The sequence below is a fragment of the Helicoverpa armigera genome, chromosome 2 (assembly GCF_030705265.1).
Source record: "Helicoverpa armigera isolate CAAS_96S chromosome 2, ASM3070526v1, whole genome shotgun sequence".
In the NCBI taxonomy this organism is placed as follows: domain Eukaryota; kingdom Metazoa; phylum Arthropoda; class Insecta; order Lepidoptera; family Noctuidae; genus Helicoverpa; species Helicoverpa armigera.
The window spans coordinates 14,973,914-14,987,623 of NC_087121.1; the positions used below are offsets into that span (position 1 = coordinate 14,973,914).

The following is a 13,710-nucleotide window of genomic DNA, read 5'->3' on the forward strand; positions in this document are numbered from 1 at the left end:
ATGATTGCCAAAAAACGATAAAAGTATAATAAAAATGTTGTACATACATGGTTAGTATTATTTAATTACCAAACGCGAACAAATAGCAATTAGAGCGTTGAAAACAGGACAAAGTAAAAATGCTGCCGGAGGGCGCATTCTGATAGCAGCTAGGATACATTTTGCCAGACAGAAAACGAAGAATCAAGAATTGTTTTTATTACACACGCTTAAAATTCGTTTTAGGAAATACCCTAACAGGCTGCTGTTCTTAATTGTTTTTAACAGAAAATGGTAACATTTAATACCCGAGGGACAATGGTTTATTTTGACAGATGGCCTAACTGGCTTTACAACTTTCGGTACCTGAGGCACAGGTACCTAAAACCAAACGCCTTCTGAGAGAGCGCGTACGTAAAGGCATCTACGTCTAGGGCTGCCATTTCGAATTTCGCCAAACCCGGACAAATATTTAAAAAAACCCGGACATTTGGCGTAAATAGCATTTTTTCCCCGGACGAGTCCGATTTTTTTTGTTTAACAAAACAAGACCTAATTTTTAATATTACCATATTACTTAAATTCAATGAGGTCCTTCCTTACATGAAAAATCAGGGCCGTCTCTAGCTCATGTAGTACCTAGCATTGAAAAATTGTGACTTAATGTATTTCGAAGGTCATAATTAAGAAAGCTCTTATGGAAACTAGGAGTTACCTTCTTGATAAGTTAGACAAATAAATGTTGAAAAATACAAACAACTGTAAAGTGAAGTCGCCGCGAGCGCAGCGAGCGCGAAAATTTTTGAGTTTTGGGTCACTAAAGCACCTAAACTTGTAAAATAAAAAAATCCGCAAAGTGAAGAAGCCGCAAGCGAAGCGAGCGCAAAATTTTTTGAATATTGGGATATTAAAGTAGCTAAACGGGAAAAAAATGTGGCAAGAAGAGAAGTCGCGAGCGAAGCGAGCGCGAAAATTTTGGAGTTTTGGGACACTTCGACTTCTGCATTATTAGGCGCCCGGGTAATTCGCATACCCAGGCACCATAGGTTAAGATGGCCCTATGAAAAATGTCCGGGTTTTCCCCGGACACTTCTTGAAACCCCGCCCGGACGGCCCCCGGACGGCCTCCAAACGAGGACAAATCCGGGGAAACCCGGACGGATGGCAGCCCTATCTACGTCCATTGTAAGCTTATACATGTTACGGACTGAATGTTAAACTTTAAGTATCCCAACCGATTTCACTGGCGAAATATTTCAGTCACATAAAGCACTAAAATAAAAATGTGTCGAGTGTCGCCGCTTTGCTTATCATGCCTATTTAAATAAAGCCGATTACTGCCAAACGAGCTTTGGAATTCGGTCCGCCAATTTATCGTGTTCATTTTTATGACTCTGATACTGTTACTTATACAGCCTATGTCGGATGTAAAAAAATCTTATACATCTAAATATTTTGATTTAAACATAATAAAATAAATAAAAATAAGATTTACATGTTTGTTAATGGTCGTAGATTAAAATAATCATATTAGATAGGTTTATTGCTTTGGCCCGTCATTGTTATTACGAGAGTGAATGTGTTAATTGTGTTGAAAGGGAAAGCATTCACGTTGTTATCATTTATCTACGATCGTGCTTGGACGCAAGTATCCAATTTTGCTATTGAATGTAGCCGAAATAATTGCTTTACTGATAGGTTTATGGTTTGGGTGTAAAATAAGGGGGTTGGTGGGATTTGTATAATTTAAAGACTGGTTAACACGTGGTTAGAAAGTTTTTAATCAAAAAATTATATTTATATTTTGGTACTGGGTAAATGGGAATATATCACTTTATTCAGTTAGGTAAAATTATTCAGTAATGGACCTAAATGTGTCTTATCAGGCTGCATATCAGCTAATATACTTAGTCACCCTGAGCTATTTGAATTCGATAAGATAAAACTTAGGCATTCTTAGTATACATTTCCCACAGAAACGCTGCTCTGGGGATTTGTAAACATTCCATTTTATTTTTAGCAATAGTTGCAATTATCTTCACATTCCAAAACGGAAAAAATGTTCTAAAATTAGGCGGTAATTGTTTTGTTTTGCTTAGTGAAGTCATGCAGCGATAGATGGCGTTAGTAGTGAGTTGGAGCATAAAGCGTATCGCGTGGTTACAAAAATATCTGGTTTCTCCGTATCGCGGCCGACCGCGCGACCGAGAGCACGTTGTGATTATCACAAGTCACAACTCACTGACCTTGGGGCAAAAAGGAGAAACAATTTTAATTCCAACTGCGGTGTTTTTCTTACTTGAGCATACTAATAAGACGCTGTTCATTCTTAGAAACTTTGGCATACGCGATTTTGATTAGGTGTTCCTTTATTTCATGTTTTGTGTATAGAATAAATTAACTGCATTAGATTGCGCTGGTAACAACATGTTTTTTTTTTGGGTAAATTAACATATTTTGCTTTAATTTAGCTGATGGACGTATAGCTACAGAATTGTTAGGTGCTTAACTACATCTGGGTTTACCGATTTTGTGAGTGCTGTAGCTATTATTACAACAATATTGGCTCGGGCAACTTCACACGTTCCGCCACCGTGGATGGCTGAATATCTAAAATTAATTTTAAGCAATCTATCAGCTGAATTTCGACTAAAAAATATACTAAAAGATTAGTAAGTATTCGAAAGTATCAGGACGCAGTCAGTGATACATTTACGCGCGCTTTCCAGGAACGCGGACAAGTGGGCTGTCAACATACCTCGCCGCTCGGTGACGCACCCAATTTTAATGCCCGCTATTCAACAACTGCCTCAAAACGGTAGTACGTAGTACATCAATGTGCGCTGTGTCATGTCTGTTTCATTTATTTATTATTGCTAACACAATTCTTTGCTCAGCAATAGGTAGTAAAACTGGATAGGTATATTATTTACATTCCTGCATTTAGTTTGTTGCTATGACATAAATGGCTCATACAAAATCTTTCTGAACTAAGGCCGCAAAATTACTGCAAATCATTGATGATTGATATACCTATGAAGTATTCGGCGAAGTTTCGCTTTAGCCCATTACTTTTTTATTGGCTGTGAAACTGTTTTGCTAATTTTAAGTTTATACAAAATACGAGTTTGTTAACTATGAATGGGTCTTCCAATTAAAGTTGCCGCACGAAAGCAAAAATATTCACCTTTTATGAACATTTTCAACTATTAATTTTCACAATCTTGATTTTAGTGTTAAATTACATTTTGTTAAATTTATTTGCGCACGTTGTAATTTTGCCGGGCCCGGTCCCAGCAGGCAGCCAGTTCGTTTATCGAATACAGACGGTATCCCAGTATAAACATAAAAAATTAAACCTCGCCGAACCCTCGGCGCGGCACGGCGGCATTTGTTCCCTTCGTACTTTTTGTGCGCGCGGCTAAACCCTCGATCGCTCACTTCTTTTAGGGCCCGTATCCCTGCATTCAACGGGCACCCTATTGAAGCCATATTTTGTTCGAAATATCCCGTCGTAAAGAGCGGCGATACTGTATTATCGTTGAGTCGTTGTGCCTCAAATAATACAGTGTTGAACGGTTTTGTTATCTCTACGAATTTGTCCGTTCTGTGCTTGTTCTGGGTATTATTCTTTTGTTCTTTTCAATTTATATTTGGAATATCTTTGTTTTAAAGTCGTAAATACATAGATCTGTAGTATTAACATTATTATTTAGCACATTTTCGACTTTACAAAAACATATTTTTGGCTTTATCGTTAACAATGGCCATGGTATTTTCCTGATAGATTGGAATTGTATGTTATTGCTAGTTACTCTGTTGTTTACCAATTGGTTTCGCGGTCCGCGAGCGCTCGATCTACATAATGGAATAATTGGTTATTTATCATGTGAAATTATCTCTGTCTATTAATGAACATAATGTCTGTTTGTTCGTTTTACTTATTCACTTAACACGCATACTTCTGCTATTCATGTTCATTACATGGGTAGTTAGATCCGTAAAATGGATAAAATTAATTAAGTAACTTTGTTAATGATTTATGAGCTATTAACAGACGAAGAACGAGGGAGGAAAATGTTAAGCTAATTAGTAGTAATAGAGTGAGATAGGGAGATATTAGCATTTGCACACAGCATTCTCTAATTAGTGTGGATTCGGTTTCTTGATTTTCTCTCTCCCTTTTCCATATTCTATGTTTATTGTTAGCCAGATCAGTATTAGATGATAAAATTGATATCCAAAATTGTCTATAGCTACCAACTGGGCATACCAATAAGTTTTTACCCGGCTGAATTACAATGTCGTGTCGTCAGAAGCAGCTAGTCATCAAATTGTTCAGTTCAGGCAAAAGAAACAGCATCATCCGGTGACGTCACGCCTTCACGATGACTGTCAGGTGACGTAGACCACGACCACACGATGCAGGGCACCTGTAATATAGGAATAAATGTTTTAACCATTGAGTATGGATGGGAATACAGAAACCAAAGCACGGAATCTAGATGAAATACATGACATGAAAATGAATGTTAAACTTTTCTAAACACTTAAAAGAAATAGATACATTCAATAAAAATTCTAGTACCAAAAGGTCCGTCACACAAAGTTTAAAAAGGCCTACCTATATCATCTCATTAGTTGCAGAAAAAATAAGACACTTCTATCATACTCAGAAAATCGATTTGAACACAGGACTTAACGAATATCAACCTGATCTAATCATCATCAGCCTTTGTATTTTCAGTTCACAAGCCTTTTCTCATATCTACTAAGAGTGAATGAGCATTAATAATCACGCCTGCTCAAGGCGGATTAGAGATTTTAAATGTTTCCTCGACGATGTTTTCATTCAGTGAGATCTAAGATGTTACAAAGTGCTTAAAAACTGACATTTGTACTTCGTATATAATCATGACGAAGAAATTAAACCTTGGGAATATACCATATATTCATAATAGCACTTGTCTACCATGTTGTTACTTGTGTTACTAAGGCTGAGGGCTTAACGCGCATCAAACCTGATGAGGACTGTCAAGCTGTCGAGTTATAAACCTTCGTCAGTAGTAGTCAGGCACAGGGCATGGGAGCCTTATAATATACTTAAGAAATCATCATCCTCCGAGCCTTTTCCCAAACTATGTTGGGGTCGGCTTCCAGTCTAACCGGATTCAGCTGAGTACCAGTGCTTTACAAGAAGCGACTGCCTATCTGACCTCCTCAACCCAGTTACCCGGGCAACCCGATACCCCTTGGTTAGACTGGTGTCAGACTTACTGGCTTCTGACTACCCGTAACGACTGCCAAGGATGTTCAATGACAGCCGGGACCTACAGTTTAACGTGCCATCCGAAACACAGTCATTGGTGTCTAAGATATACTTAGAAAGTACATACAAACTTAGAAAAGTTGCATTGGTACTTGCCTGACCTGGAATCGAACCCGCGCCCTCAAACTCGAGAGGTAGGTTCTTTACCCACTAGGCCACCACGACTTCTCATACTTCCAGACTTCGAATATACTTAAGAAATATAAGACCGAAATAAATAAAAGCAGCATACAAAAATATGCAAATCATGCACGGTAAATGTGTGTGAGCAATCCGAATGTAGTTCAAGGGTTCGTAAGATCACTCCCTAGACGTTACAAAAACTAGGCTTTGTTTCTTCAATATCTTATTGCTCAATATTTGTGAAAGGAACTGGGACATGAATCATACGGATACTGTGTCAAACTGTTGGGAAATAAGCACGTAAAAATGTAGAGGAAAGAAAGTCCACGGTCACCTAGAAACTTGTTGAGAGAAAGAAAATGAGTGGCTAGCAAGAGTTCGGGATTTTTCTTCTGAGTTTATAGGTCTTTTGTTATTATACTAAAGAAATATTGAGAGCACTTGATTTAATGAGATATATTAATTAGGACATGAGTTCTACTAATATTATGACCGGTGAAGCAAAAGTACTCAGGAGAAGAGAATCAATTACGTCTATAAGGTCAGGTCAGACTCCAGGGCCGCACTGAAGTCTGAATAATATTAAAGTTTTACAGGATTACTTTCATTGTTTTCTTTTTCGACCCGTTTTGAAATTTGGTTACGATAGATGGTATATTGGCAATTTTCAGGATTAGCAATGCAAAATCTGAAAGGTAGTTAATGATGAGCAGAAAATGTTAAAGTAGGTGGAATTCCGTGTTATCCATCAGGTATGTGATTCGTAAATAAACAAAGCATGGTTTCGTTAATGTTTTATAGGCAGAATTAAATCGAGTGACACTATCATGTTGGAGTTTACCAACTCGTTTAATAGGAGTTATGAAGGGATGTTCAGTGGGACGAGTTGGAAACTCGTTTCCTATCAATCAACAATGTCAGAGCTTTAAACTGAGATAGCAAAGACTACATAGGTACTTTGACGGATGTGCCAAAGAAAGCATTGAATGTTTTACGGCCGTTCAGACGAAAAATTGGAAAATCTTTAAAAAATCTAAAGGATTTCGGAATTGGCATTTTTATGACAATAACTTAGTTTCTGAAAATATGTGGACGGTTTCCTGGTTTCATAACTCTTCAACAAACAAGACGACATAGCTACATCTGAAAAAAGAAATTCCTGAAAGAACCTTTAGGAGAAAACAAAAATATTGAATGGGAAACCCCGCGAAATCATTCAGTCAAAACGTTACTCATCTAATCAATACGGTAAATAAAAGCGCAACGTTACCACGAGCTATTAAATAAACAATAATACACCTAAATTAAAGAGGGATCAGAGCACATGGCGATCTATCTTTCGAAACAACAAAGCCGATTGGTGTGACGTTCCACCCCGGTGATATGTACGTCCTACTACCTAAATGCCTTATGTACACCGCTAGTTACTACTTCATGACTACTCCGAGCTCAGTGTGTACTGCAATGCAACGGAAAATATGCGTGTTTACCAAAGTCGTTTCGGTAGAACGGTGTCGTGTGTTGCGTCACGTTTAAGGAAATTGATAGTGCGCCGAGGCCGACGTGACTAACATTATCGTGATTGTGCTCATTTTATGCTCAGTTTTTCATATTTCAATTTGTTATTATTGTGCGGTGCTGTGATTTAATATCAACATGGAATTTATTTTTTCTCATCCCGTTTCTCCCTGTGGGTGGAGGCCAGACAAATGTCCGACGTTCGACACGCCGTGCGACCGACATAACCTTGTGATGTCGAGTGAGTATATTTTTTTGTTACAATCGTTCTAAAACTGGTTAAAGACTAGAAATTTTGAAGTGAATTCAAATATTAGCTCAATTTCGGTGGCATATTAAACAAAATAATAGTTTAACAAGCATAAATGCAGATGAAAAAGCATTATTTCGAATAATAATATCGAACGTCATTACGAGGTTCACTGTACAAGATGGCGGCGAGTGGGGAGAGGGCGCCCAGTTGGCCAGGTGCTGCCGCCGCGTCGAGTTCGGCGCTATAGCTAAACTAAATACGCAGTGTTGTACATTTAGAACGTTCACAATGGCTACCGCGAAAGACACGTCTACTTTCTTTCTGGAGGCAGATGCAAAAGATTTTGACAGTGTTTTAAAGTTATACCCACAAGCGATTAAACTAAAAGCTGAACTGAAAACAAAGAAACCCGATGAGCTCATAAAATTGGACAATTGGTAAGTACGAACGCCTTTGAAAGGAGAAAATGCGGCCGTGGCGTGTCAATGAACTTGTATTGTGTGTGTATCCGTGCAAACTGATTTGATAGCTACCTCCCTCGCGGACTGCATCTCTAGTCCGCGGACGGCTCATTAAAACCACTGCGTCACGTGGGATCGATGTCAAATTGACACGATCGTTTTTCCTGAAGCCAGTGTGGGGGAAAATATCGCCGCGCTTAGGCGTTATAAAATGGTGGCTGTCCTTTACGTATCATGACTCGTTTTAATGCATTAAACTTTATGTTTAGGACGTTCTTGCTAATTCCACAGATTCCTCGCCTAAATAACAGTCTTGATAAGGTTTACGATATGTTGTTGCATGTCTGAATAATACTTTGCTAGATAATACAATGCGTTGTTGAGTACCACTCACAATTCACATCCGTTCAAAATGGTGACTTGCCTTTTTTAAAAGTAAAGTTTTATTATTTATTCCGGGTAGTTTGCTATAATTTAATTAATTTCAATGTACTTACTAACCATCCCTTGTATTTTTAACATTTAAATACATATTTATTTGATGTTAAAGGAGTACTAAACCGGCCACAATGAGTCATCGTGTACTTTAGTACGATCTCTAACTTTTACTACAGTTTTTGAAAAAGTTTCAACTGTTTCTCCGAAACTTTTGTTTGTTTTCCTGTTTATATTGTATTTAGAACATGTAACAAAGTTTTAAATTATGCAATGAGTTATAAAATTCATAATGATGCTATAATTAACGTTACAACCACCCTATTCGCAAGGTGAAACACGTTTTTAGGGAGAACATTTTACGATACAGTAGTAAAATTAACAGCATTATTTATTACCTGCTGCGAATTCCTCCACATTTTTTTTTAATTTTAATAAAATTATAAAACTCAATTTATTTTTAAAGGGTAGGTACCCACTTGATATTTTATTTTTTAAACAAAACCAATAAGTAAATTTAAACTTATACAAACTATTTAAGGAAAAAGGAACATAATTATTCAATATTTCAGTTGATCAATGAGATAACATTTAATTTTAAGGTAATTAAATCGGTACCTATAATTTGTTTTTATTTCATATCCTCATTTATTAACTTAGCATTTCATTTAATTATATAGGCATCAAGAACAGAATATAATTTAATTAAAAGGCAAGGAAATCCTTTCCATTCTTTTATATCATTTTTACAGCATAAGACCATTAAAATATTTATGTAGGCAATAAAAAGACAAAATTTAAACGGGTCTCATGTATTAAGCCTATGTTAGACAGTGTTACATTTAATAAACGTTATACCATATGGCTGGAAGAACATGTGTGAAACGTATACAGCAATAAAGCGGACCGTTTCTAGTAATTAGCGTCTACTTTATGTGTACTTTGTAAAACAAATTGTAGCGGGAAAATGTATAGCTTATTCTCGACGCCAGATTGATATTAACGTGTTGCCCTTTCAACCCCTTGAAGGGTGAAATTACAAAGTAATTTTCTTCCCGAATACCGCTCAAGTTCTATAACTAATTTGGAAGATAGACGGGGTTTATTCTGGCTATAATTTATCACTGTTCTTAATTATAAGTAATATTTTCTGACTATCAAAAAGGATGAGGTTGTCTAACCGACGCAAATACTTCTTTTATTTAAATCGTTTTTGTTTGTTACTTGCAGGTACCAGAATGAATTACCAAAGAAGATTAAATCCAGAGGCAAGGACGCACACATGGTTCACGAAGAGCTGGTACAACTCATGAAATGGAAACAAGCGGTCAGTACGAGTTTATTATACTAACATCCAGCGAAACCCGTTCTATAACCATCGTATTATTGATAAACTATTACTTTTTGTGACAGCTCTGCGCTGGCCAATGATTTAGTGAAACATATTTGCAAAATATCAATTTGAATTATTAGTAAACATGTAATGGATAAATAAAATAGTATATAATATGACTCATAGTTTAAACCAGAGTCTAACTTTAAATTTGATTAATGTATTATGCAGTAGATACAAGCAAAGAATTTAAAATGTCCAAATAACTACGCATTCCCATACTACCTACGCAATAACTCACGTCACTTATGTCAATCAAGCGCAAGAATAACTTACTGCAAGCAAACATTTACAAGAGATTTATAAACATATTGAACACTTGCAACTCCAACGACCTATTCAAACCTAACAATGGCTTGATGTTTTTGTACCGTCTATTGCAGAGAGGAAAATTTTATCCACAATTATCATATCTGATAAAAGTGAACACGCCGAGGGCTGTAATGGCAGAGACGAAGAAGGCGTTCCGAAAGCTGCCAAACATTGAGTCGGCGATGGCGGCGTTAAGTAATCTGAAGGGGGTGGGCACAGCCACCGCGTCAGCTTTACTGGCGGCTGCCAGCCCAGACATCGCTCCCTTCATGGCCGACGAATGTGTGCAGGCGATCCCAGAAATGGAAGGAAGTGACTACACTGCCAAGGAATACCTCAATTTTGTAAACCATATAAGGAAAGTCTGTGATAGGTTAAATAAGGTTAGTACACGTTTTTCTGCTATACGATGTAGTTTTCTCCTTGCTTGGCAGAGGGCCCAAGTGCCCTTCTGTTAATCGTTTGGCAGTAGACTCTGATGGGGTTTGCTTTAATTGGCACATGAGTTTTGAGTAACAATTAAGTTTCAACTTTAATACCAAACACAATGGCCGCGCTCGTGGGAAAATTAAGGCTGTAGGAAATAACATACAGCATTGGGAAACATTAATCTTGTGTGATCTTGAACATCAAATAATGGCACAATATCCAATAACAGGATAAATGGAAATAAATACATCCTATTACGCCAGCCATACATCATCAAGATAGGAATTTCTTTACTCCTATCGGAATAATATATGAACTGGTTATTTGCTCGTACCTCATTCTGACTTCATCTTTCTGTGCCAAATGTCATTAAATCCTTTCGTGCTAAGCCAAACTCGTATACATACTTTGTAGCTTTCATTAGCAGAATACAGACAGATGCTAAAGATAAAAACGATTCTGAGCAAATCATCCATATAAATAAATATGAAAACAACTTTGTCTACGTGCGCTTTCACGTTAAAACGAACGATTTAGAACTGATTTAGACGATATTTAGGGCAGAAATAGGGGGTCCTCTAGAGCCCGACATGACCGGATACTTAGAGTAAGAAACTTATTTTTGAATGTTGTTTTAGGAACAAAACGGCTGTGGCAACAAGTTTTCCCCACACATGGTGGAGCTAGCGTTATGGACGCACCACATAGTGTCGGACTTACAGCCAGAACTGCTGGGCAAGGAGCCCCGGACCGCGGCGCCGGCTAACGGCGGCTCCCCCCTGCCCAGTGACGAGAGCAACCTCGAACCACCCTCCACTAATGGCAACGGTGAGTATTATTAAAAATGTTGATAAAAAAGTCATGTGAAATGTGAGAAAAAATCCGGCATCCCATAAAAATTTCACAAGAAAACCATACGTAGCTTTCACAACAGAGATACATAAAAGCTATCATGAAGTTTATTGAGCAAATATTCGCATACACGGACTCACAAATTCTGTCCGTTCTCTAAACACAACATTTCCTCTTAGAATGACGTGCACATTGTGTACCTACATAATGCAAGATCACACTTCCAAAACATGTATATTTTGTTATTAAATAAAACATTGGTCCCCAAAATTACTAATAATAAAATAAAAAATCCGGTGTCCCTGCCCAAGTCATAGGAAAAATATTGTTCATATTCATACAACACATCCAAAAATTCTGAACATTGGCAAACAAAAAGTTTAGTAATCATGTCACTTATTTTCAGTAAGTTTTGCAAAATAGCCGGAAAATATTCGCTGTCGGAATACATTTCATAGCTAATTTAACCGATTTTATTTTTCTACGGTAGTATTAAGAACAGGCAAATGGCAAATATTGAACTTAAAAATTCTGTTTGTATAACCCAGCAACTTGCTTGTCTTGTGCTTAATCGAACTCAAATTGGTCGCTACTTCAAATCCCAAGAGGCCTGCTCCCATTTCAGAGCCCGTTATTTTAATCAATCAAGTTCAACATTTTTGTTAACTGGATACAGTTTCTCTTTTTCATTTTCTGTAAAAGTCGTTCTTGTACCGCATCGAAAGAATTACATATGTTTTTTTTTTATGTAAATATATTACCTATTTAGCTGAGGTACTTAGTTACAAACCACTCGGGTTGAGTCAGATATAAATGTAAGAACCGCCCCGTTTAATGTAGGTACCCTATAGTTATTCAGACTGATTCACGATTCATGAAGCACATACGACTTTTGACCCGTAACATTAACGACACTTTTATCCATTTCATGGCTATATTGACCGTCACCCCGGGGTATTATTGTACCGTTTATCGCGTCTTCAGGCACACCCACGGGCTTGATGAGTTTCGCCAAATTATCGTTGATAAAAGTCATCAAGAGAGCCTAAGGCTATCATTCCAGCTGCGATGAAAGCCTTCAATACTTAACTAAACAAGGGCTAAATATAGAATAGAAGAAAATGGCATCACAATTTTGCTGTCATTTGATCTTAATGTAGCCGAGATGAACTCGAACACGGAAGATAGAAACAACACTCTTTTGTTTATTGTTTAAAGGGGTTTTCATTTTATTCCTCACATTGTACAATTCGCCCTCATCTATTTTGTTTTAAACTGATAAATTAAGTCGTCTTTTGTATAAATACGCCATATAAAGGCGTATTTGCATTATGCGATACCCCGCATGTTTTAGCTAACGATGTCTGTGATAACCGAATGCGGGGCCGTCGACTAGAGGCATAACGACCACGTTTTATGTTACTGCCAGTTTGCTACCCACAATCTACGGGTAAACGAGACGAAAATAATATGCGTTACACTGGAATTCTAATGTTAACCATTACTAGGCTTCCAGTTTACTAGTAATTGTTTGAACGTTATCTTCGTATACATTAGACACCATACTGCTGCCTAATGAGTATTCACTTTAGGGAAATGAGTCGTAATCTCACGCTTATAATTTCCGTGTGTTTAGAAATCATTATGATATCGAAGATTTTCTTAATTGTTCCAGGTAAATTAGGTGCAGACTCAGTGAACGAGGACACGACGACGTCGTGCACAGAGGACTCCATGGACGCGAAGGCGGCGTCCCCCGCGACCCCCGCCACGCCCGCCTCCCCCTCCGACAACTCCGACTCCGCCTTCAGCACGCCGCGCGCCAAACGGTAACTACAACACCCAATACCACTACACTATAATTAAATTGCATTGTTCCAACAAACCGTCCTATCGGTTTTATGCACACAGTTGTTTCACGATAACTTGTATCGACAGCCAGTATTAATTTGTTCCGTTTGTTTGGCGCAGGCAAATAGAGGAGGCGAGCTCAGCAGAAGAGAACTCCTTGGGTGACTCATCAGACGCGTCCGCGCTACCTATCGCTAAGAAACTTCGAAAAGCTACACACTGACATCCGCGCACTCCCACCAAGCGACCCTCGTGCGCCTATAAATAGCTTTCTAGACTAAAATATTGTACCTAGGTAATTTATTTTTCAATTCCGATTAATTTTAACTTAGCGTTAAGTTTAAGAATACCGGTCGATTTTGTAAGTTTTATAGGGTATCGATATTTGGGCGCGTACCGAGTGGTCGGACGCGCTCGGGAGAATGAGATTGTACAATATGTCGATGTGAGTGTATCCTCGGACTGGCCCACGAGGGGCCTAGCGTTAGGTTTCGTTTGTAATAATTTTAACGTTCGAACGTTCGCATCCAGCGTGACATTCCAATAATTGTAAAGTATCGGCGGCGAGGGCGCAGGGCCGTCGCCGCGGAGAGATCCGGACCAGATGCCTTGACGAGGCCGCCAGGCCGCCATTCACACCATTGCCTTATGACACAGTCTGCCCGCAGAGTTTATATGCAACAAGATAATACAAAGGTCGTGTTACCCGGGCGCCGGGCACACGGGCCCACATGTAGTTTTTATTGAACAAATATAAGATATTAATTTTATAATG

At 38.1% G+C, this 13,710-nt stretch overlaps 1 protein-coding gene across 1 annotated transcript; it reads left to right on the top strand.

The window, feature by feature from the left end:
- The first annotated feature begins 7,375 nt into the window (after positions 1-7,375).
- LOC110371340 (uncharacterized) lies at positions 7,376-13,708 on the top strand. Its single transcript, XM_021327524.3, has 6 exons — positions 7,376-7,639; positions 9,329-9,425; positions 9,875-10,186; positions 10,871-11,060; positions 12,760-12,913; positions 13,056-13,708. The coding sequence occupies exons 1-6, from the start codon at positions 7,491-7,493 to the stop codon at positions 13,156-13,158; spliced, it is 1,005 nt and encodes a 334-aa protein (XP_021183199.1). The 5' UTR covers positions 7,376-7,490; the 3' UTR covers positions 13,159-13,708.
- The last annotated feature ends 2 nt before the right edge of the window (positions 13,709-13,710 follow it).